Source organism: Ursus americanus, chromosome 33, assembly GCF_024610735.1.
Source record: "Ursus americanus isolate L20-20 chromosome 33, mUrsAme1.1.p, whole genome shotgun sequence".
In the NCBI taxonomy this organism is placed as follows: domain Eukaryota; kingdom Metazoa; phylum Chordata; class Mammalia; order Carnivora; family Ursidae; genus Ursus; species Ursus americanus.
The window spans coordinates 5,858,190-5,883,324 of record NC_142159.1 but is presented as its reverse complement, the minus strand read 5'-3'; the positions used below and the strand labels follow the sequence as shown (position 1 = coordinate 5,883,324).

Sequence of the window (25,135 nt, the reverse complement as noted above, 5' to 3'; positions counted from 1 at the left end):
TGGCCACCTCTCGGACACTAGGTCAATGGGTTCTTTGAGATCTTGCTTTAGACTTATCCTCTTAGTTTGGGAGTAGATACTTTGATGGTCTGGTGATGCTATGGACTGACCCCTCTTGGAATAATAAAACAGAGAGAGTTAAAAGGAAACCCATTTTATCAATTATAGTCATTGACATGTGAAAGAATTAGGATGCAGGTAGATATGGGATTCTTTATTACTACATTAAATAACAAGATCTAGTAGCAGGTCCAGTCACTACCGTATCCTTGAAGTAGCCAGGAGCATAAGCAATATTTCATGATATCAGTAACAACTGTAATATAATATGAAAATCTCGGCAATTTTTATTGGTGACAAAGTCATAGGTATCATCAACACTGCTGTGGGTTTGTGTCTACCTTTCAACTTAAAGGAGGTGCTAAATTTCGGTAAGAGATAAAGGACAACAAAGCTGTCTCTTTTGCCACCCTTGTACCTAGATCTACCGAATACCTTTACTGATGACTCTCGGTTAAAAAGCCCTGTCCCACTCTGCTTTCCTCCCGGATGCCTGGCACAAAGGAGGACCTTCCACCAATCAAAAGTGAACTCTTTGAGGCCTGGTTGGGAGTTGAGTGGCGTGGTGCCTTCCCTTGGAGTGATGATGTTAAGACTGAGAAGCCTGCAACAGCTGCCCCGTCTCCCACCACGAACCACAATTCTCTGGCATCCACACCGGCGTCCCTCCCAACCCAGGAGATGCTCAAGGAGGAGCACGAGGGGGCTGTACTGGGGGTGCCCCAGGGCTTGGCTCCTCGGGCAACCACCACGATCAACATCTACAGCAAGACCTCCATGTCCGATCACATCATCCGGTCCCTGTTCAACACAGTCTGGGCTTCCGGGCATTCGCCTACTCTGTGAAGCCTAGGGAGCGGAAGATGGCAGGCGACGTGACTGGGTCCCTGGCCTATGTCTCTGCCTCCAAGTGCCTGAACATCCGGGCCCTGGTCTTGGGTCTCCCTCTGATCGTTGCGTTCACCATTACTTTTACCACTGGCGTGCCGATGATTCTCGAAGCACTTTCAGAGATCATAAAAGGTAACGGAGGCTACTAGCAGCTGCCCATGGCCTGAGGCTGTCATCCCTCTCACAGCAGTTTCTATGCACATCAGTCTACAGCTGAATTCAATCAGGCACTTGTGCGTGGGGGGCAAAAAGACCGAGAAACCCTCACAGGCAAAGTCACAGGCTCTGGGCCTGAGCGCTCAGGTCCCAGCGGTGCTACATCATGATGTGTGACCTGGACCAGTCACCTTATCCCTCGGAGTATCTATTGCCTCATTGGAAACATGGGAAAATACTGAAACATACCTCACAGGCCTGCGCTGAATAAATGAGGTTATGAACATGAGGTGACAGTCGGCCAGAGTTCATGTCTTTTCTTCTTTTGCACAGAAACAACGGAAATAACTGCCTCGTCACCAAGGAGGGGCAGACTCTCCCTGCTATCTCCTTGAGGAGGCCAGAGTTTGAGCACCATCCTTCCGACTCCAGACGGCAGCTTATGTACAGAAGGTTGTGGAGAAATTTCCCACAGTGACTCAGTCAAGTACTTGTATGATGAAAATTACTATCTTAGGTTTTATAAGATGAAGGGAGTAAGAGGGAGAAAGCTTATGGGCCAGGAGCTGTGCTAGGCCATGTTATTCACATTATTTCATTTACTCCTGCTCTCAAAACTGTGAGGTCCAGATTACTGTCTCCATTTTATAGAAGAGAAACTCGTTAAGAGGCAGAGAAGTGAAGAGGCTTGCCAAAGACCACACAGTAAGGGGCTGAATTGAAATTCAACTTCATCTGAAGCATTTTGTATTTTTATACACAAGTAGATAATAGCATCAAAAACAATAAAACTTGACTAAATGTGACCAAGGAAGTGCAAGATGTGTAGAGTGAAAATGACAAACCATCGTTAGAAGGAATTAGAGATCTAACTAAATGGAAAGACATCCCAGGCTCATGGACTGGAAGACTTAATACTGTTCCAACGGCAACACTCCCCAGCCTGACCTACAGATTTACTGCAACCCCTGTCAGAATCCCAGCTGTTTTGCAGAATTTCACAATCCAATCCTAAAGTTCATACAGAAATAAAAGGGGCCCAGAAAAGCCAAAACAATCTTGAAAAGGAAGAAAAGGAGGGTGTAGGCTTTCCAGCTTCAGAACTTATTACAAAGCTATTGTAATCAGAACTGTGGTGATGTCACAGAGGCAGTCATACAGACCAGTGGATAAAGCTGAGGATCCAGACATGAGCTCACATGTTTACGGTCAGATGATCTTTGACAAGGGTGCCAAGAAAATTCAATGAACAGTGAAGAATAGTCTTTCCAACAAATGGAGCTGGGACAACTAGACATCCACATGCAAAAGAATGAATCTGGACCCCAAACAACTTCCCCTAAGCCCCCACCCCCAAAATGAAAAAAGACCTAAATTTGGGAGCTAAAACTATAAAACTCTTAGAAAAAAACCACAGACGTAAGTTTTCATGACCCTGGATTTGGCACTGGTTTCTTAGGTATGATGTGAAAGCATGAATAAAGAAAATATAAATTGGAGTTCATTAATATGAAAGACTTTTGTGCTTAAAAGGATACCAAAAGAAGGTGAAAAGATCCAAACTCATCAAGTTGTACATATTAAATACGTGCATTTTTATATATCAATTATATCTCAATAAGGCTGTAAAAAAAAAACTCCATTTGAAAAAAAATTTAACACAGGACTAAAATGGAGCTTGAAATGTGACAGTCTAATTTCATTTTAGGTGATAAGCGACATAAAGGAGAAAGTACTTGTAAATTTAAAAAAAAGAAAGTGAAAGACAATCCATAAAATGGGAGAAAATATGTGCAAATCTTGTATCTGGTAAGAGTCTTATAATCTAGATATATAAAGAACTCTTGAAGAGACTCTGGACCAAGATGGTGACATAGGAGGCTCCCAAATTCCCCTCCCGCCATGGACACACTGACTGTGCATCTACACACGTTCAACAGCAGCAGTTCAAGCAGAAGAAAGGATCTAAATATAAAAACATATGAAACTGTAAAACTCATTGATACAGACAAATAGATGGTTAAATTCAGAATACTCTAATATTGTAATTGTGATCGGTAAATCAGTTATAACTCTAGTATAAAGATTAAAAGACAAAAGTGTTAAAAATCACTACAACTGCAGGGGCACCCGGGTGGCTCAGCCAGTTAAGCATCTGACTCTTGATCTCCACTCAGTTCTTGATCTTCGGGTCATGAGTTCAAGCCTTGCATTGGGCTCCATGCTGGGTGTGGAGCCTAATAATAAAAAAAAAAACCCAACCCCAAACTAGAACTGCAATAATTTGTTAAGGAATACATGGTATTAAAAGATGTCAACTATTACATCAAAAACATAAAATGTAGGAAGGGAGTGTAAAAATGTAGAGCTTTTGCATGCACTCAGAGTTAAATGGTTATTTGCTTTATTTACTCATTATTTATTTATTATTTTTAAGTAGGCTCCACGCCCAGCACAGAGCCCAGTACAGGGCTTGAACTCATGACCCTGAGATCAAGACCAAGATCTGAGCCAAGACTAACAGTCAGACACTTAACTGACTGAGCCACCCAGGCGCCCAAGTTGTTATTGGCTTTAAAAAGACTGTCATAACTATAAGATGTTTTATGTAAGCCTCGTGGTAAACACAAGACAAAACCTTTAGTGGATGCGCAAAAGGTAAAGAGAAAGGAATCAAAACATACCACCACAGAGACTCGTCAAATCCCAAAGGAAGAGAGTAAGGAAAGAAGGAACTACAAAGCAGCCAGAAAAACAAGTAAGAAAATGGCAATAGGAGGGGCGCCTGGGTGGCACAGCGGTTAAGCGTCTGCCTTCGGTTCAGGGCGTGATCCGGGCGTTATGGGATCGAGCCCCACATCAGGCTCCTCCGCTATGAGCCTGCTTCTTCCTCTCCCACTCCCCCTGCTTGTGCTCCCTCTCTCGCTGGCTGTCTCTATCTCTGTCAAATAAATAAATAAAATCTTTAAAAAAAAAAAAAAAAAAAAGAAAATGGCAACAGGAAGTCCGTACAAACTACTTTAAATGTAAATGGACTAAATTCTCCAATCCAAACACAGAGAGTGGCTGAATGTACAAAACAAAACAACAAACAAACAAAAAAACCAGACCCAATGAATATGCTGCCTATGAGAGACTGACTTCAGTTTTAAGGACATAGAGCAGAAGGCAAAGTGAAGGAAAAAGATATTCTATGCAAATGGAAACCAAGAGAGAGCAGGGGAAGCTATGTTTACATCAGACAAAATAGGCTTTAAGCCAAAAACTACAACAAGAGACAAGGAAGGTCATTAGATAACGACAAGCGGTTAATTCATCATGAGGATATAACAGTTCTAAATATTTATCACCCAACATCAGCACACCTAAGTATAAAGCAAATATGAACAGATCTGGGCAGAGAAACAGACAGCAACACAGTAACAGTTGGGACTTCAATACCTTCCTTTCAACCACAGATCAATCATCCAGACAGCAAATCAATAAGGAAACACTGGGCCTAACCTACACAGTAGATCAGATTGATTTATTGGACACTTAGAGAACATTCCACCCAACGGCAGCTGAATACACATTCTTCTCAAGTGCCCGTGGAACATTCTCCAGGACAGATCATATGTTAGGCTACAAAACAATTCTTTTTTTTTTTTTTAAGGTAAGTCTACCTTTTTTTTTTTTTTTGAGAGAGAGATAGAGAGAGAGAGAAAGAGAGAGAGGAGAGAGACCATGCACACATATACTCTCTTTCAAATAAATAAATAAATAAATAAATAAATAAATAACTCTTTAGCTCAGGCAGAAGGTAGCAAAATAAAACTTGGGATGGCCTCACTATGTGCCTCTTTGGACTGCTCTGGTTTCATCTCCTAGAGGCTCAATGCCTCAGAAACTCAGAAGCAGGATCCAGCTCCTGGAAATCCTATTTCTTCCTTCTCTCTTGCTGTCTTCTGCTCAAGCTCAGCGGTCACCCATGACCTCCCACCCTGGAGAGGTTCGCCGAGTGGGCTCACTCACCCAGGCAGATGGGTGGTTTGCCTGTCCAGCTGCCATCGGCTTTGCAGGTGCGGTGCTCGGAGCCACCCTTGAGGGAGAAGCCCTCCTGGCAGGAGTAGAGGAGTGTGTAGCCCATGGAGGGCAAGTCCAGGGCCCCAACGTTGGCATGGGATGGTGTCTCTGGCTGCTTGCAGTGGTGGGCTGGACGAGAGGAAAGACAGTGTTGGACCTGGGGAGATTAGGGTCTTTAGGCGGCCTTTCGACTATTCCCATTCCTACATGGAATATCTCCTTCCTTTCTCCTCTAGGCCCCTTTCATGTCCAGCATCCCCTCCCCAAACCTCCCCTCCAACCTCAGCCTTGATGTCTAGATGTACAGCCAGGACGGACATGATGTGGATCCTGGCTTAGTCCCCCCTGGGCGCCTGCAGCACTCTTCCTGGGGGAAGAGGAGTAGTTATGGTCAAAAGCCTGAAATCTTTCATCCTGAGGGCTGACCTTGTAGCAGCTAGTTTTTGCCGCCACTGGAAAGTTCTTCCTTTTTTGCTAAGGCATAGGAATTGCTTTCAAATATCAGAAAGGCTTTTGTGTGGAAATGGCTACCATGAGGCCCCAAGGGATAGGACTACAAAGAAAGCAGTATTGGTCCCAGGGAGAAGTCACGAGCTCCCTGTCATTCAGAGCATTCGAGCATGTCCTGGGTGCCCAGCTGGGGGAGATACCGTGTTGCCGAGAGGAACTGTCTGGGGATGCAGGTGAAGTCTGCACTTACGGACACAGTCGGGTGGGGTTCCGCTCCAGGTCAGGTTGGGGAGGCAGGTCCTGGTGGTGGAGCCCTGAAGCAGGTAACCTTTCTGGCAACGGAAGAGCACTGTGCTTCCAACCTGTGGGGAGGACGGAAGCTTCCTTCATCCCTTTCTATCCAGCGATGCTTCATACCCTGTCACTTGACTACTCACTTTCCCATCACCCAGCTCCTACCCACACCCTTGCCTGCACCTGCAACATCCTTCGTCCACTTCTCTGCCTGGTTAAATAGTATTTACCCTTGGAGGCAGCCATTCTGCCTCTTCCACCAGCCCTTACCCAAGCCCCGGAGCCAGAGCAATGCTCTTAGACGTAGCATGCTCTGCTGTGGCGGACAGATGCCTGACTCAGAATCAGAAGACCCTGGTCTGAGGTCCAGCTTCTACATTTGCTCACTGGGTGACAGTCTGCCGGGAACTCGAAGTCTGAGTCTTCTGGCGCCGAGCATGGGACCGCCAGCCCTGCCACGCCTACAGCGCAGTGTTGTGACACTGAAATGCGGTGATGGATTTGAAAGCATTTTATAAAATGGGAAGCACTGCACAACACACAACCCTGACTTGTGTGTGTCTCTTCTATGAATCTGCACATTCCTTAGGAAGGGAGACTTGTCTTCTTTATAGATCGCTCTGCTGTAGAGCCTGGCACTTGCTTAGTGAGCATCTGTTGGGCAGAATTACCGCCCTGCTGCCATCTCTGCCTCTGCTCAGTTGTCCCCCCACCCCCACCCCGTCCACCAGCCTTCACTGTCCCATGCGACACCCCTGCAACCACGGGCTCCATCTCTCCCTCTGCTCTCTGCCCTCTTCCTAAGCTGCAACTCGGATGTCCTGTTTCCAGCTCAGAACACTCATGTGTCCCTAGCCCCTACGGGACCAAAACCCCAATGCCAAGTGAAACTCTCGGCTTCCACTCCCTTGCTCCAGGCCTGACCGCTTCGTCTGGAATTTCATCCTCTCATTCAGCAGCGGCACCTCTGTCCGTCCAGGTGTGCAGATCAAAACCTTCAAGTCAGTCTTGATGCTTCCCTTTGCTTCAACCCCTCCCTCCAATCCATCAGCGAGTCCTCTTGGTTCTGCCTCCACAGTCCATCCTGACCCCTTCACCTCTCTCCGTGTCACCGTCACTACCACACCCTCCCCCGAGCCACAACAGTGTCCTACTGGTCTGGGGGCCTCTGTCCTAAACACCCATTATTCACTCTCTCTGCAGCATTCAAACGATGGATTAGAGTCCCCTTCAAATGGTTTCCTGTGTCATTGAGAATAAAATCCAAAATGCTTACCATGGCCTCAAGGGCTGTAGGTGACCTGGCCCATGGCTTTCTCTTTTTAAAAATATTATGTGATATTGGATGCATGCAAAAGAATATATGGAAAGTACATGGAAACGAATTATTATAAGAAACTGGACACATTAAGTTGAGCCCAGCACTCCAGGGCTAGAATGCTAGCAGCGGAGTTATCACTCTCTGCGTCCTCCTTCCCTGCCCCGTTCCTCGGCTCCCCCTTAGCGGTAACCACTATCTTGAATTTTGTGTTTTTAATTTCCTTGCATTGTTAAAAAATCATACTATCACACATATGCACATACATCTCTAATCATATGCCCTTCCTAGTTTAACCTTCATAGAAGTAGCATATTTCTACAGATGTTCTAAGATTCGCCCATGTAGTGCAGAGCTGTCCTGCCCTCATTCTCACTGCTGTGACTTTACAATTCTTTTCAGATCTTGGTAACATGTGCAAGGGTATCTTTGGGGTTAGTTTCCAGGAATGGAGCCTTTGGGGTCTAGGATATGTGAATATTTAACTTTACAAGGCAGTGCCCAGTTGTTTTCAAACCTCGCCTCGCTCTCTGGCTACATGTCCTCCTCTCACACCACTCTAGACTCGCTGGCTCGCCTGCTTTCCCCTCCTCCAACCTGCTAAGTGCTCCCCCCTTTTGGTGCCCCTTCGTACTGGCTGCTCCCTCTGCCAGGGATACCCACCCAGCTTAGTGCGGGGCTGGCTCTTCTCAACCCAGAGGCCACAGCTCAACTTCCCTCACCACGCTTCCTACAATAGCAGCCCACCCCGTCACAGCCCCCTGGTACTAGATGGTGGGCAGGGCTTATTGCTCTCAGAAGTTATCCTGTTTACTGTCACCAGCCAGGACCTGCTTAGAATGGGCACCTAGCCTGTCTTGTTCCCACTGTATTCCTGGCACCTAGAAAGTTTATGGCGGTAAATATTTGTTACACGAACACAGATTAAGTGAGCAAGTCACATTCCTTGGCTGGGTCTCAACGTGCCAGTTCTCCTGGGCGCATCTCAGGCTCCAGGTAGTTGTGCTGTCGTGACCACACCCACACTTTACTGCTTCCTGTTCTCCGTTCCGAGGGTCCCACCCAAGGCTGTCCAAATCCCTTCCTCGTCCTGAAGCTCTTTCTGAGACGTGTCCATGGAGCCTGCCGCCCATGGCACCTGCTTGTTCCTGCCGCTTTGAGCCCTGTGTCTACGGGAAGCGGGTAGGTGCCATGCGGACGGAAGGTTGTCTGTCTCACTCATTCCTGTCTTTCCACAACTGACCGCCCTGACCACAGGGGGCTGCTGGGGAGTGTGTGTGTCACTATGTGAGAATCTCTTCTGCCTCAGTTTCTTGGATTGCTGTCAGTGCCTCTGTTTCTGCAGTGTGCTCCCGTGTGGCATGGTTCAAAGACGCAGCACACTTTCTATCTCCGGCTCCCAAGGTCTTGTTCCCCCCGGGTGCTGTCCCAAGGAAGATCCCTGAGTCCTCTGAGGCTGACAGTGCTGGGAAGGGACTGGGGCAGGAAGGCCTGATACTGGCTGACCTCATTACCTGGTATCCCTGGGAATTGTTCTGTATCCCGAACTGCGGCATGCCCGGGTCTGCACACATGGTCAGTGTCGGGTCTAGATTGCAAAACAGGGAAACAGACCACACGGTCAGTGAAGCTCTCATCGCCTCCACTACACTCTGGCAGGTGTAGGAGGCAAAAACGGAGCCACATCCTGCCTCCCCCACCTGTTAGTATCTCCATCCGAGTCATACCCCTGGGCTGACTATGTGATTCCTGGCAGCACATTCACTGGCCCTTTCAATTTCACACTCTGCTCTAAAAAGCTCGGGCCTGCAAGGATGCCCACCAGCTGGGATGCTCTTCCCCAGACCACCTCTCACCTATGCAGCTGGGCTGGGTGCCACTCCACGTCCCATCTGACTGGCAAAATCTTCGAGGAGAGCCCACCAGCACCAGAGGGGGCTGGCAGGAGAAGGAGACGGATGACCTGTAGGAGAAGCCTCGGTCCTCTCTCCTGCCACGGGCTGGGACGCCAGGATCTCCGCAGAACACGGCTGGGAAGACGAAGGGAGAAAGGCAGGTCCGAGTTGCTTTCTAGAGCCCCGTCTGCCACCCCAGGCTGGCTTTCCTCCCAGTGCCACTTGAACTCTGCCAATGGGGGCAGCCCTGAGTCAATGGTCACACCCGCCTCACACACCTGCTGTTGTGTGCGTCCTCTGCTTCCCATATTCAACATGCTTGTTATTAATCACCCAAGTAATGAAGCAATGTTATAGGAAGTTAAATTGGGAAAAAGTAAACTACAACTCACTACCCAAAACTTTTTTCCATTTTCATGCTCATTCCCTTCTAGTCTGCTCAGTTGTGTGTAAACTTGTGTGTGGCTACAAACCCAGTGTCCCAGTGTTGTAAACCTTGCTTTGTTCAGTTACTAGCCTGTAAACATTTTCCACTTTTATGACACCATGATCACTTATTGGCAGCATAATTTTGCCATGAGAGGTTGTACAGTAATTACAGTTCATCATAGCCTTTATATTAGGCATTTTTATTATTATACCATTAGATGTGGCTCTTCTTTCCCTGGTAATGTTTTCTTATGGAGATTCTCTAGGAGTGGACTCAGGATGTGTGAGCATGTTTGTGGCTCTTGCTGTATACTGCCAAACGTCTTTCCAAAGGGTGTGCATTTATCCTGCAGTGGGTATGAATGTGCCCATTTCACTGAGGTCCTCAGGGAGATTCCCCAATGAATGATCACCGAATTTAAATCCTGTGACAGCAAACAGAACAAACACAGGCCCCTCTTCGGTCCCTTCCACTCAGTGTCTTATGTGTTTGCGCACATGGTTTCCTAAAAATGCTTACTTCCTTGGGACATTGCAGAGATAGGCCTGTGTTTTAAAGGGGTCTGACCACAAATATGATTTTGATGCCTTGAAAATAAGCATAAAGGGATTCTACCTGTGTTTTTATTCTTAGAACCAATATACTTTTAAACAGATCTCAAGACCAGAGATGGCGCGTTAGACAGCCGGTGGTGTGCGGTGTGGCGAGAGCAGGCCCACGGGGCCACCAGCACGCTTGGGTCGTGCTGGTCAGAAAGCACACGCAGCTCACACTGACTTCCCACAAACACTCGTGCAGCAGTTCTGCCAGAACAAACCAGCTGCCGTGGGGAGCGGCCGGATGGGGCCCCCACACTCCATGAATGTGCTCTACTTAAAAGGAAGAGCCTCAGGCCAATCATGGTTTTGCAGTTCCGCTGACTGAAGCAGTCTAAAATGCAAAATTAAATTTTATGTCTACCCTTTTTTCCTATCTTAAAAGTTCTAGTGGTGATAACACGAGCTGTAAATTTGAGTAAGAATTTTAGAGAAAATTGTCTGGAAAAATGACTGTTTTCAGATTAGACTTTGTCACTAACTCACTAGGTCAGGTCCTTTTTCTGAGCCACATCTTCCCCACCAGCCACCCGAGAAGGGACTTGTGCCCGCCTTCCAGGATGTCTCCTTGTGAGAATCCGATGTGACCATGTGTGCAAACGTCCCTGGAGGAGGCAGCACAAAGCCTGTGAAATGCAAAATGTTATCTGTTGATGAACTGACATGCTGTGGCTCCCAGCGGATGAGTTCACAGAATAAAACGGAAGCAGGCTAGTATCCAAAAATCTAAGAAGAACTTATCAAACTCAACACCCAAAAAACAAAAAAATCCAGTCAAGAAATGGGCAGAAGACATGAACAGACATTTCTCCAAAGAACAGACACGTGAAGAAATGTTCAACGTCACTTGGCATCAGGGAAATGCAGATCAAAACCACAGTGAGATACCACGTCACACCGGCCAGAATGGCTAAAATTAACAACTCAGGAAACAACAGATGTTGGTAAGGATGCGGAGAAAGGGAAACCCTGCTGGTGGGAATGCAAGCTGGTGCAGCCACTCTGGAAAATAGTACGGAGTTTCCTCAAAAAGTTAAAAATAGAGCTGCCTACAACCCAGCAATTGCACTACTAGCTATTTCTCCAAAGGACACAAACATAGTGGTCCAAGGGGGCACCTGCACCCCAATGTTTACGGCAGCAATGTCCACAAGAGCCAAACTGTGGAAAGAAACAAATGAACATAAGGGAAGGGAAGGAAAAATAAAATAAAATAAGGTGAAAACAGAGGGGGAGGCAAACCATAAGAGACTCTTATTCACAGGAAATAAACTGAGGGCTGCTAGAGGGGAAGGGGATGGGAGAATGGGGTAACTGAGTGATAGACATTAAGGAGGGCACGTGATGTGATGAGCACTGGGTATTATATAAGACTGATGAATCATTAAATTCTATGTATGAAACTAATAAGAAAAAGTCTGAAAAAAAAGATGCATTCTAAAAAAAAAAAAAGAAAGGAAAAAAGAAAATGGAAGCAGGACCAGCAGGTTATGCTGGTGGAAGCCTCTATGGGAACTGGGGTGCCTAGACTAACTAATCAGAACTCGGTTAAAGGCTAACTTGATCAGAAGTCACCAAATCTAGGAAGAGGAAGCTCAATGAACAAGAAGTACAGATGGATGACAAAGAAAGAGCAGCTCATGGGGCGCCTGGTGGCTCAGTTGTCAAGCATCTGCCTTCGGCTCGGAGCCTGATCCCAGGGTCCTGGGATCGAGCCCCACATCAGGTTCCCTGCTCTGCTAGGAGCCTGCTTCTCCCTCTCCCACTCCCCCGCTTGTGCTCCCTCGTTTGCTGTCTCTCTCTCTGTCAAATAAATAAATAAATAAATAAATAAATAAATAAATAAATAAAATCTTTAAAAGAAAAAAAAAAAAGAAAGAGCAGCTCCATCTTGCTGAGAAGAAATGTGATGCCAATTTAAAACAATGATACCTTTTTAAGCTTCTTGGGCTGGTAAATATTAAAAGATATTGGCAAAATCCATCGTTAATGAGGAAGTGAGTCAAGAAATAGTCTCAGAAACTGCTGGTGGGAGTGTGAGTTGGGACTCTTTCTAGAAGAGTTTGGCACCATGGGTCAAGATGTATAGCGTGCATGCCCATCGGCTCAGCATTTTGTCTCTCCTAGGACTTTAACGTAAGAGTAAAGAAATGTTATCCTCAAGAACATTTATTGCAGGACTGCTTCTAACGTGATTAAACTGGAGAAACCTAAATTCATCACCAGTAGGAGAAGATTAAACCGGTTGTGGTAGCTACCGTAAGGAAGTCTTTTAAGCTATTAAAAACGATGATGTGTAGATCAGTATGGATTGATGGAGAAAGGTGGTGATGGCCTATCAGTGAAGACAAGTCACAGACTAGTCTGCACACCATCATTTAATACCACTTGCAGAAAATCATTCACCTCTATGTCCAAAGCATTCTGGTCGGCGTGGAAGCACGGTTAAGAGCTTAACCCTGGTTATCTTCGGGAAGCCAGAGTTCAGATGACCATTATGTTCTTCTTTGTATTTTCAGAGACATTTACATTTTTTTAATGATGACCATAATTCATTGTTCAAAAGCAATTTAGCTATTTCTCAAGAAGAAAAGCAGGGTTTCTGAGTCCAGACACAACCCTGAGACTTGCTACCTTCCTAATGTTTCCCCAGAGGTGGGCAAAGGCCTGAGGGGCTGACCGTGCACCAAAGGCTGCCTTTCCTGCGTCCACGTTTGAGCTGCTGGTCCCAGTTCCTGCTGAAATTTTCCAAATTGAAGCAAATTTTCAGAGGTACCCAAACAATACGTTGGGTTGAATCATGAATACGTTGATAGCTTTCTACAGAATTAGATAAATGCCTAGAAAGAAAAAATATAGGTCTACTATTTGTGCAAAGCACGGGCACTGAGAAAATCTTCCAGAGTACAAGTATGACAAGAATAAGTGAGGAAGTGAGCTCTGGGATGGACTTGGACTCTTGGGGACACAATTAGGCCAGGTGGATAAGAAATAAACTCTTTCACCAAAAAATCATGTGCGCCCCAGGAATCTTTTCTCTGTAGGCTGTTTTCCATTAAGTCAGGCACATTTTCAGCACGGGCCCCTTCCAGATCTTTGGGAACTGTCCCACCCAGTGAACAACCTTTCATGTTAAGAAACACCTCCCTTATCTCTGGCTTAATTTCTTTCCAGTGTGACTCCACCTGATGTCCAGGGCTCAGTGGGATATTCTCATTATTTTCCTTTAAACTCCCTTTAAGAGTGTCTTTGGTAAAGCCCCTCCCTGATTATGGGGGAGGGTATTACCTATTTTAGGCCTTCCAGTAGCAGAGCTCTGAGGAGGGAAGGGGAAGGAGCCAGCAGATAGGATGCACAAAGGCCCTGTTCATAAGCAAACTTACGGAAACACTGAGGCAACTCTCCAGTCCAGGATCCATTCCCCTCACAGGTGAGCACCGCAGGCAGGGACAACTGGTACCCCTCCAGGCAGGCATATGTCACGCTTGAGCCCCACATGAAGTCGGATCCCAGCACTTTCCCATTGGGGATTAGCTGAGGTGGCTTGCATATGATAGCTGGGGGAGGGGGAGACCAAAGCACGCTGAGTTCGGGTACCATCCTAGGACACGAGGCCCCACTCCGAGCACTGATGTCCCTGGCGACCCTGCACCTGCTGGGGGTCTGGGCTAAGCAGGGAGAATCGGGAATGCCCCCTCTTAGTTTGGGAGCTGGGTCCTTTTGCATTTTATGATGCCCTCAAGTGAGACAACCCACTCCTCTGTCTGCACAGGCTTTCCCTTGATGCTCAAAGCCCAGGCCTTGCCTTACCTCCCTCCTTGCAGATGTTCAGGGCGCAGTCCTCACCTCACACCCTCCATGACAAGATGCTATTGGGCTCTGCCTCATCACCTCCCTCCCTGCTACCTGTTCAAGGCCCACGTCTCACTTTTGTATCTTCTTTGGCCCTGTGTCCACAAGTGCAGTCCTTAGACACACCTTTGCACACTGGCTTGGTACCATTCCATGTCCGGTCCTTGGTGCAGCTCAGCACAGACACCCTATGTGACTCCATCATGTAGCCAGGGACGCACTGAAACGTCACCGTTTTGTTGTACCTGAAGTCATTGCCCAGCCGAAGGCCATTGGCTGGAATCCCAGGGTCGCCACAGTTTATGACTAGGAAAAGGGAGATAAAGCATTGTTCACTCTTGGTACAGACCTCATTTCTCCCCAGCATTCCAGTGCCTTCTCTAGCATTCCCTGCATATGTCCAGGAGGGAAGAGACTCCAGGTTGGGCACTGCCCTTCCTAAAGTCCCTCTGGCCAAGTCTCTCTGCAAAGGCCCTCCCACATCCCCACTGTCTTGGCCCCCACCCTCCTTATGCCCTCCAGCAACCTGGGTTATGAAGACCATCCTTATTCAAAGCCCACTCCTCTCGGAGGAAGTATCCAGAGGGCTTAGTTCCTAAACGAGGCTGGGACTCCGAGAGGGAAGTTTTCAGACTGAAGAGCCTGTGCTATGGGACCTCATAAGACAATTTGTCCACCGAGGGGCGCATGCTACTACCTGCTGTTCTGCCGAGGAGGCCTCTGCAGGGCCAGCGGCTTAGAAGCAGGGTCTTGTAACCCTGCAATGGTCCTACCCTTGTTAGGGTATCGAGGGGGGAGGGGTGTGGTGAGCTCTGGCCTTGGAACAGAAGTGAACTTGACGTGGGATTTAGATGGAGCCCTGATGTCACAGGCGAGGGCTTGGAAAGGGACCGTGTTGTTAGATTCCTTTATCTTATCATTTCCCTCCACCTGAGACTCACAGTGACTTACTTCCCAAGGAAAAAGGCCTCGGGCTGCCCCTGAGAGAAACAGGAAAGGGGAGCAGTGGGGCTATACGAGGCTTGGGGGCCAGGCTGAGGGTGGGTGGGGGATGGGTCCAAGGCTGAGAGGAACCCACAAAGATGGTGGATGGCAGCAGCTTTAAAGAGGGAGAATCAGGCTGAGCAGGGGGAGTTTGCCGTAAAAGAGAACAAGAAAGCCCAAAGAACTGGTGAGAGCCTGAGGAATAGCAAATATATATATTCCCAACCTCTCTGAGCCTCAATCATCTCATATGTCAAGTGGGCTGTGGTGGGAATCCAATGACATAAATGCCAATCAAATCAAACACTTAGCTTAGTGGTGGTCACACAGTATGTGCTCAATAAACAGACCCTGTCACTCGGGGCCAAGTCCCCCCAGGGCGGCCAGCCTTCCCGGTCTCCCACAGACAGCCTTCTTTGGCGTGGAGGAGCCCGATCACCTTGGCCACACTTGGCACAGAGCCCAGAGGGCCTGGGCTCTCACCTATGCACTCCGGGTCACTGCCTGTCCAGGTGCCGTTGACCGAGCAGTGTCGGCTGAGCAGGCCCGTGGCGTAGTAGCCTTCCCGGCACTCGTAGACGATGGAGCTGGAGAAGCCCAGGCCGTCACTGAACATGACTCGGGCGTTGCTTGGAGTCCCGGGGTTCCCACAAGAGATCACTAGGAAGCCAGAGGAGCACATTATTCACCAGAACAAGGGTGGGCATCAGCCGGGGGGCTGAGAACAGCCCAGAGGGCAAACTGCGGCCTACGTCAGGACCCTATGGATTGAAATACCTCTCAGGCTGCTTTCTCGTCTGGGCATCTCACCTTCAGAGGGAAGGAGAGATCTGATTTGTGTTTCTTTTGACACCTTGGATACTTGTTTAACAGACTCTTTCCTTAATCTAAACTCCAAGAGGGCGAGGTGCCTCCGTCTCGGCACTGTTGCGTCCCCAGTACCTACCACAGTAATTGGCACATAGTTGTTGAAGCTGTATGGGAAATAAGTGAATAAACGGGGCTAAACTTAGTTGCTTCTGGTTTCTTCTCGTCTTAGGTGAGGGTGGGGAATACGTTCATCTCTGGATTACTAATGAGCATGAATGAGGACTATCTGTTGACCACCATCCTTCAGGCCAAGGGTTCCAAAGGGGCCGTGGATTTTGTCTGCGAGCGTGAGGGCAGGTGCTTGGGAGCAGGAAAATGGGGGAAGAGCAGCCAGGGTGGCCAAAGGGGAAAAGCAGAATGGTCACATACATTACCTCCACACTCAGGCTGCGTGCCGCTCCACGAGCCGTTGGCTTGACAGGTCCGCTCAGACGATCCCCGGAGCGTGTGGCCAGCTTCACAGCTGAAGCGCATCAGGCTGCCTGGGGCAAAGCTATCCCCCAAACGGATGCCGTGTGCTGGGGTCCCCGGGTCACCACAGATTCCCATGCTGGCTCCTATGGACCAGAACCAAACAAACCCTGTTGTTTCAGCATGGAACAGCTGGCAGTCGGGAACTCAGAGAGATATTGGGCCATTGCTAAGGGGAGACATTGGGTCCCAGGAATAAGGGGGGTGGGAACTGACTGTGTGTCTTGCCCCAGTTAGTTGGACTTTACTACCTGCCTTACTACCTAGAGGTCAGAGAATACAAAGGTCGGAGGTCTGGTTGAGTCGCTGGGGACTGCACAGCAAGGGAAGAAAGCAGAGGGAAGGCTCTGTGGTGGAGGTCAGGCCTTTGCTCCCTGGCCAGTGCCAATGTGGGATGTCAGTGGTCTAAGCTGGCCACATCTCCTTCTTCCTTTTACCTCTTCTCCACAATATCTGCTATTCCTTGCCCTCTCTGTCCCGGTTCCAGCATCTTAACTCACAAGCCCAGCATTCTCTTGCCCTGACTATTGTGAGAGTCTCCTAATGTCCCTACCTCCTAAACCCTCCCTGTAACCCATCTTCTACTTTATCCTCAAACCTTGACAATGAACAACCACCAGCCATCTGATCTTGTTTCTTTTCTACTGAAACATCTCCACTGTCTTCCCGTAGCCTATGGGTTAAAGTCTAAACTCCTTAGTGTACTTTTGTCTTCTCAACAGCTTGAATCTGGATCCTGGGCCTTTAACTGAGGATTCCCTATTCACCAGTATGTAAGACAGGTGAATTCTAGGTGAAATGTTTTGGATTCTCTCATTCCATTCTTTCTTTGCCCCTTGCCTCCTGCTACATTTCTGCAGTCATCTGTGTCCTGATATCGTACAGATCCACCCAAGAGGTGGAGGAGGGTAGAAAATAGGAGACAAAACCAAAAGGTCTAGGCTTGTGGGAGCTAGCACCCCTCATAATACAGAGATGTAAAGGAGACATCATAAGATCAGTCTAGGCCATGGGAAGCATGAAGAAGGAAGAGGAAAATGAAGGAATAAATGCCAACTTCACGAGAAGATAGGGTGCCATCTGATGTGGCACTATCTCCTTAGGAACCCACACGTGTGGGCATCGAATGATAATGTCTGAGTAAGCACATTTAGTTCGTTGGTGCAATTAAATGTGTAAGTCATGTATACCCCACTGTTTACTATTTCTGTCTCTTCTTCTTGATCATGGAATGATTTCCTTTTCTCATTTAGTCTCAGACTGTGAGAATACTATAGGATCCTGTGTTGCTCTCCACCAAGGAAGGCGGATTCATTCAACCTTCAACTCAAACATTTGGAAAAAGAGGGCCCATCAGACTTGGCCGGATTTTCTTCTCTCTTGGAGTTTTCCAGGGTGTAGCTGATGCAACAGGCTGCACTGGGTCCCCCTGAAGGAGCTCTGATGGTGAGTACACAAACTCCCACACAGGCTAGAGGACCTCTGCTGGAGCTGCACTACTGAACAACAGGCCTGAGGGTGGAGGTCGCCAGTCCTGGGAGCTTATTCTGACAGACTGGTCCTCGCTGTAGTGTTTGGGGCTCTCTTTTGGTGATAAAAGCAAGTCTGAGACAGAATATTGAACCACGGGGGCACATGGTAACTGTTGGCCCTCTACTGAGCTGTATCAGCAAATGGTGACATTGCAGAGGTGAACAACGAACAACCTGAAGCATGTCTCAAATGCTAGAAATCTCTGCATGTTCTGATGGCTCACGCACTTAGACCCTGTCACGCATCATCTATGTGCATGGCCATACAGAAGGAGGCTCAGAAATGTGAGCCTGGATTTCTGAGTGCATATTTCTTAGGACTGGCAGGCGATGGTGTTGCAAACGATGATATCTGTAAGTTTCAGGAAGGAGGAATTATATTCTACTCATAAGAGCACATCTAGTGTTACTTCCTAATCACTTATTCTTCACCTCTCTCAGTTTCGCATCTAAAGCATTTAAGATTCATTCATTCCTCAGCCTTAGCATTAATATAATCCTTTCTAATCCTGTCCTCAGAGGTCACCAGCAAAACTCTGCCCATGATTCTGGTCGCCGAGTGTCTGTCATCCTTGATGGATACATGGGAGAAGTGACTGCAAACTATTCTTCAGAATATTCAACACCAGGTATAAAATGGCTGAATGCAGCGTATCCCATAATGAGTGGGGTCCTTGTCTTCTGAAGGTTCCTTTCTTGCTTTTCACTTTTTCATGCTTCCAGAGAGTCAGCTTCTTTCTAGCCTCCCTTAACTTTTGCTGTGACCAAAGAAGAGTCCTTTTTTTCACATGTAGGACTGGTATTTAGGAAGTCACAAAATTATGAAATCTCAGGGTTGTAAGGGTTTTGGAGGTTTTCTAGCTTAAGTTTTCTATCCCAGACAAGAATTGTTTCTGGGGTAGGTCATTTTTCAAGTAGGTTTTTTTCCCCAGCATCTTCTAACACAATTCCAGAGAAGGGAAATTACACTGTGGGAGAAAAGATTTTGGATTCCATGCCTTGGGCCAGGAGAATGGCTGTGTGGTTGGGGTATACATGTTAACAGGCAGGAGACGCTCAAGGCTTTCTTTCTGGCTTCTTTTTCCTGTACTCTGCACTGCCCTTTCCCATGCAGAACAAAGATCCCCAAGGTAGATGAAATAGGCTTTAAGAACACCACTGGCCCAATGTCCTAGAGAAGTGTCTAGAGGGAGAAACTATGTAAAGGGACAATTCACAGAAGACATCGGGCAAATGCGTGCTTATGCAGGTATTTGGATGGGAAATGCATGTCATTCCTCTTTGGAATGCCTTTTCCTCCTGGAACTTGCTCTGTGGATAAGTCAGGAGGCTTCCATATACAGGACTCTGTCTTCTCCATACCATCTTCCCCAAGTCACTTCCATCAGAAGTCCAAACAGAATGAAGTTAGGGGCCTGGCTAATAGGCTTTCTTCTAGTCTAGGCTAAAGGAGTCTCCATGGCTAATACATAGTCCCACCCAGTTCATGAAGGGAGTGATTAATGAGATTAATAAAGGTGAGGGGCCAAGTCCTGGGTGGTGATATAGAGTGATGTGTCTGAGATTGTCCTGGGCAGCCAGCAGTCCTTTGAAATAGTGGCCAGTATTTGAGCAATTTCTTCTTTCTGGGGAGACCTAACCAATATCTGGTTCAATATTCTGGCAGTGCCCTAAATTTTGGGAGACAGATTCTCTGGGAACTCAGACTGCAAGAAGAGCTACATGTCTTGTGGGTGAGGTCCCAAATCAAGGAGAAGCCGTGTATAATAGGAGGAGGTTGGGATTCTTACCTCTAGAGGGGGCCTGGCATGGGAAGGGATAGGGGTTAATATCAATGCCAAGGTGGGCTTGCTGAGAAACATAAAGCTACACGAGCAGTTGCCTTCTTGGGGTTGACACACCTTATGGGATCCCTTCTGGGGCCAGGCACACTCATCTCAAAGGAGACCAAGTTCAGGGGTACTAATTTTTGGGTTAGTGATTTCTGTCATTGGTGGGACAATTCAATTTCAAATATTTTGTTTTGTTAAGACATTATGAACTTCTGGTTTGGATAATATGGACATAAGAGCTTTGGCAGTTCCTTAAATTTGCTTTTTGGATAGCATCTGTTAGTGTCCTCATAGAGATTAATAGTAAAACAAATTTATTAATAGGAGAAAGCTGGGACTGGTGTATAAGGGCAGTAGGGGAGACCTGTATCCCACTAGGCAGCCGAGACATAAGACAAGTTGGGGAGGCAGTGATAAGAAAGAAACGGAAGCAGGCTGGGACCTTGGAGTCCCAAACAGGGAAGGAAAGACCACAGGGGTGGGTTTGGACCTGGGCCCAACAAGGGGGAGGCTTGGACTCTTCCCAGAAAGTTATGGAAACAAGTGTCTGGACAGGACTCTGGCCACAGGGGCACCTCACAAACTTGCATTCTCCCTAGTTTTGTAATCTCTGTGTTGTATGGGCTTGGCCAGAGCAGACCAAGGGAAGGAAGCTGGGCCCAGACCACCAAAGGCTGAAATCCGACTGGGGCCTCTGATAGCTGTGCTCTCTGCCTATGAGCTGGGGGTCAAAAAGGTTGGCTTCCCTCCTCCCCATCTGTCACACTCACACCTTGGGAGCTTGTTCATCTCCCCCCAGTCAAAGGTTCCATTGGATCCTGCTCCCTCATGCCAGGCTCCATACCTGAGCAGTGGGGGAGTGAGCCAGTCCAGTGTCCATCCAGCCCACACATACGGGTGGCATTGCCGACCAGAGTCCTCTTGCCGATGCAACTGTAACGCACGACTGCTCCCACGGTAAAGCTGTCTCCGGACATCTGGGCATGAGGTGGAGAGCCTGGATGGCCACAGGACACCACTGTGGGGAAGAGCAAACATATCAGCAACTCCACAAAGGGATGGATCGTCATCACAGGAAACATGCTAGGCTTTCTGTAGTGACAGGCTGAGAAGAGGAGAAAGCCTGCGTGATCTATTGAAGTTTGCTTCCTGCTGGCACGCCTACCTGGCATCAGCAGACAATGCCTACCCACCTTGCCTTACATTTTCCGTATCTGTGAAATGCAGAGTAACACCTGTTGTTTTAAGAGTTAAGTGAGATAGGAAGTGGGAACCCGCTCAGCATGCAGAAGGTATGCAGTAATATGTTTCCTTTCTTCTTTGCCTCTTGTGCTTACCTCTCCCTATTTCCTCACTGTCGTAGGACATAGCCAAGGTGTCTCTGGCAGGAAGGTGGTACACGTAGCAAATATAAGACAGAATAGACAACCTGTCATCCTAGGACAGTCTGCACCGGCTACAGGTTCCCATTAAGGACCAATTCTAGTCTTTCCCCAACCGCATCTTACAGATGCCCACATCAATTGTCCCCAACTTGTCCCCTTCAGTCTGCAAGCTCCCTCTCCTAAAATACCAAATTGTAACTGAACACCAGTGGTAAGATTAGGATGCCAGGTTATCTGAAGAAAAGGAAAGCCCTAGCTTGAGAAGATATATGCGCCCCATGTTCTCTGCAGCATTATACAGAGTAGCCAAACAGCCAATAGCTTAGATGGAAGCTATCTAAGTGTCCACTGGCAAGCGAATGGATAAAGAAGATGTGGTGTATGTATACAACGGAATAGTATTCAGTCATAAAAGAATGACACCTTGCCATTGGTGGCAATATGAATGGACCCCAAGGGCATTATGCTAAGTGAAGTAAGTCATTCGGAGAAAGACAAATACCGTATGATCTCACTTATATGTGGAATCTAAAAAGAAACCCCAAACAATGGAGCTTTTAGATACAGAAAATAGACTGATGGTTGCCAGAGGCAGGGGATAGGATGTGGGCCAAATGCGTGAAGGGGGTCAAAAGGAACAAACATTAATAATGTTTGTCACAGGATATAATGTACAGCATAGCGACTACAGTTACTAATACTGTATTGCATATTTGAAAGTTGCTAAGAGACTAGATCTTGAAAGTTCTCACCACAAGAAACAAAAGTCTAAAGCTGTGTATGGTGATGGATGTTAATTAGACTTACTGTGGTGATCATTTCACAATGTATACAAATATCAAATCATTATGTTGTATGCCTAAAACTAATATTATGTTGTATGTCCATTATATCTCAATTAAAAAAGAAGGATGAGAATACCAGAACTGAGATGTACAGGATAGGGCAGGGCAATGCTCAACGTCACTGGGTTCGCTTCCCATTGTTTTTGCCACAGTTGATCCTGGGTTCTTTCATTTACTCAGTGCGTATTTATTGAGTGCCTATTATGTGTTAGGCACTGTTCTATGTTTGGGAGAATTTCTATGCTCTTACGGAAATTATATTCTAGTGGAGAAGACAGACTATACATAAAAAAAATAGGTAACTCTAGGGGGTGTTATGAAGAAAAATAAAGCTCCATCAGGAAAAAGGCATTCAGGGGTGGGCTGTGAGTGCTATTTTTGAGTAGGGTGGTTATGGAAGATCTCTCTGAGGAGGTGTCATTTGAACAGTGGCTTGAATGATCTAAAGAGGTCAGTCATCTAAGATCTACAGGAAGAGCATTCTGTGAGCTTGGTGTGTTTGAGGAAAAGCAAGACAGCCAAGGGTGCAGGAATGAACTGAGCAAGGAAAGCAAAGAGGAGGACGTGGATGAACAGGTTGCTGGAGCCAGATCATGATATACAATTAGGATTTTATTATGAGACTGATGGGACACCACTGGAGTGATGTGATTTGATTTATACTTTAACAAGATCATTCTGGCTATAGTGTAGAGAACATTTCAGAGTGTGGCGAGAAAGAGGGGGCTGTGGCAGTAGTTCAAGATGAGATAATAATGATTTGGATGGACTAAACCTTGGGCTGTGGTAGAGATCCCTGTAGTCATTGCTTGTACCCAAAAAGGGTATAGCATGGATGATGACCCAGACTGGTGACTAAAGGGATAAAATGTGAGTTGGGCCAATGCTGTCCCTGATGATGGAATCTTGGCCAGGCACAGGGATGGCATGAATAGGTCTTGGCTATCTCCATTTCTCGCTGTGGTTTTAATGTGTCAGGTCATGTTCTAAGTGTCTATGGTATATTATCTGCAGAGACTACTGCTAACAATTCCTCCCATCAAGGCATGGAGCCTATTTTGCCTCCCCTTGAATCTGGGCTGGCCTTGTGACTTGCTTTGACCACTGGAATGTGGTGGAAATGACATTGGGTGGGTTGTGAATTAAGAGGCCAACCAAGCAGCTTCTGCCCTCATTTTCTTGTAGTGTAACTGCCACCACGTGAGGAAGTCTGTCTTAGACTACTGAATGATAAGAGATTACATGGGGTCAGGGGCCATGTGCCATGATGCCCCAGGCAACAGCTGGGACCAAGTTCCCTGACATGTGAGTGAGGCCATCTTGGATCTAGATCTAGATATAAAATATAGATATAAAACATATATCTATACCTATACCTATATCTGTATCTGTATAATCTCCTATTGGCTTTGTTCCTGTTTCTTTGGAGAGCTCAGACTAATATACCTGCTAAGCCTTGAATTCTAGACTTATATCATTGTAAGGAAATGCAAACAGTTGCTATTTTAAGGCACTAAGTTTTGAGATATTTGTTACACAGCAACGGATAACTGACTGGCTTCCCCCAGAGTGACTGATCCAAGAGAGCAAGCTGAGGTGGAAATGTCTTTCATGACCTAACTTTGTAAGTCACACACCACCACCGGGCACAGACCAACCCTGGCACAATACAGGAGGATACTACATAAATGCATGAATACCAGGAGGTGGGGTCATTGGAACCATCTTCAAGGCTGGCTGTCCTATCACTGTGTGAATATACCACATTTTTTTATCCACTTCCTGTTGAGGGACTTTTGGGTTGTTTCCTGTTTTGGGCTTTTATGAATAACATTGATAAGAACATTTTTGTTCATGTTTATTGATGTACACAGGTACACATATATGTTCTACTGATTTCCTTCTTTTTTTTATAATAATATTTTTTTATTGTATGATGTTAGTCACCATACAGTACATCCCTGGTTTTTGATGTAAAGTTCGATGATTCATTAGTTGCGTGTAACACCCAGTGCACCATGCAATACGTGCCCTCCTTACTACCCATCACCAGCCTATCCCAATCCCCCACCCTCCCTCCACTCTGAAGCCCTCAGTTTGTTTCTCAGAGTCCATAGGCTCTCATGCTTCATTCCCCCTTCTGATTACCCCCCTTTCTTTATCCCTTTCTTCTCCTACCGATCATCCTAGTTCTTATGTTCCATAGATGAGAGAAACCATATGATAATTGTCTTTCTCTGCTTGACTTATTTCACTTAGCATTATCTCCTCCAGTGCCGTCCATATTGCAGCAAATGTTGAGAAATCATTCTTTTTGATGGCTGAGTAATATTCCATTGTATATATGGACCACATCTTCTTAATCCAGTCATCTGTTGAAGGGCATCTCGGCTCCTTCCACGATTTAGCTATTGTGGACAATGCTGCTATGAACACTGGGGTGCATATGGCCCTTCTCTTCACTACGTCTGTATCTTTGGGGTAAACACCCAGTAGTGCAATGGCTGGATTATAGGGTAGCTCAATTTTTAACTTTTTAAGTTCTACTGATTTCTGTGATTATAGTTGGCTGGTCGTTCTTTCGATGTTCTTACGTGGCTTTAAAATTTTTCTTTGGCTAATTTGACATAGAAAATGCAACAGTGTTGCATTGTGGTATTGTCTAATAGTCTCCAAAAATGTACAGGCAACGCCTGAAATTACTTATTTGTCACTGGTTTTATCTAGGCCACGTGGGTATCTGTAAAATTAGCAACCAGAGTATACTCTATTGTTTTATTCTTTTCCTGTGGTTTGTCCTTTTAAAGGATGAAAAAGTCAACAATAAAAACGTTTGTGACAAAAGACGAAAAGATAAAAGATAAAATGGTCAATACCATTTGGCGGCTATAGGTAAGGAACAACAAGAAAAGGATGTAAGATAATAATAAAGAGGAACAACTTACATCCAGTGTGTATTTGCATAAAAATCAGAGAGGTGAAGAACACAGAGAAGGTGAATAATTGCTACTTCATTTCTCAATTTGTCAATATAAAAACATTTAAAAAGTGTTTTAGTGTTCATGCCCACGTCCAAATGGGATTTCCAGATCCTGCAGTGGCTGTTTAGTTTCTAACTGCAAATAATGGCACATATTGTGACGTGCACTGGGTGTTATACGTAACAAATGAATCATTGAACACTACATAAAAAACTACTGATGTACTAT

The 25,135-nt window shown here is 46.5% G+C and overlaps 1 protein-coding gene across 1 annotated transcript in view; it reads right to left on the bottom strand.

Moving 5' to 3' along the window:
- CSMD2 (CUB and Sushi multiple domains 2) overlaps positions 1-25,135 on the bottom strand; it is a 571,607-nt gene that overhangs the window by 10,590 nt on the left and 535,882 nt on the right. The window contains exons 56-64 of the mRNA XM_087858682.1: positions 20,541-20,714; positions 16,236-16,418; positions 15,475-15,651; positions 14,134-14,313; positions 13,539-13,712; positions 9,091-9,264; positions 8,749-8,822; positions 5,873-5,984; positions 5,122-5,301 (exon numbers count right to left, since the gene is read on the bottom strand). Coding sequence (XP_087714808.1) covers positions 5,122-5,301; positions 5,873-5,984; positions 8,749-8,822; positions 9,091-9,264; positions 13,539-13,712; positions 14,134-14,313; positions 15,475-15,651; positions 16,236-16,418; positions 20,541-20,714 — 1,428 coding nt within the window. The remainder of the gene's footprint in view (positions 1-5,121; positions 5,302-5,872; positions 5,985-8,748; positions 8,823-9,090; positions 9,265-13,538; positions 13,713-14,133; positions 14,314-15,474; positions 15,652-16,235; positions 16,419-20,540; positions 20,715-25,135) is intronic.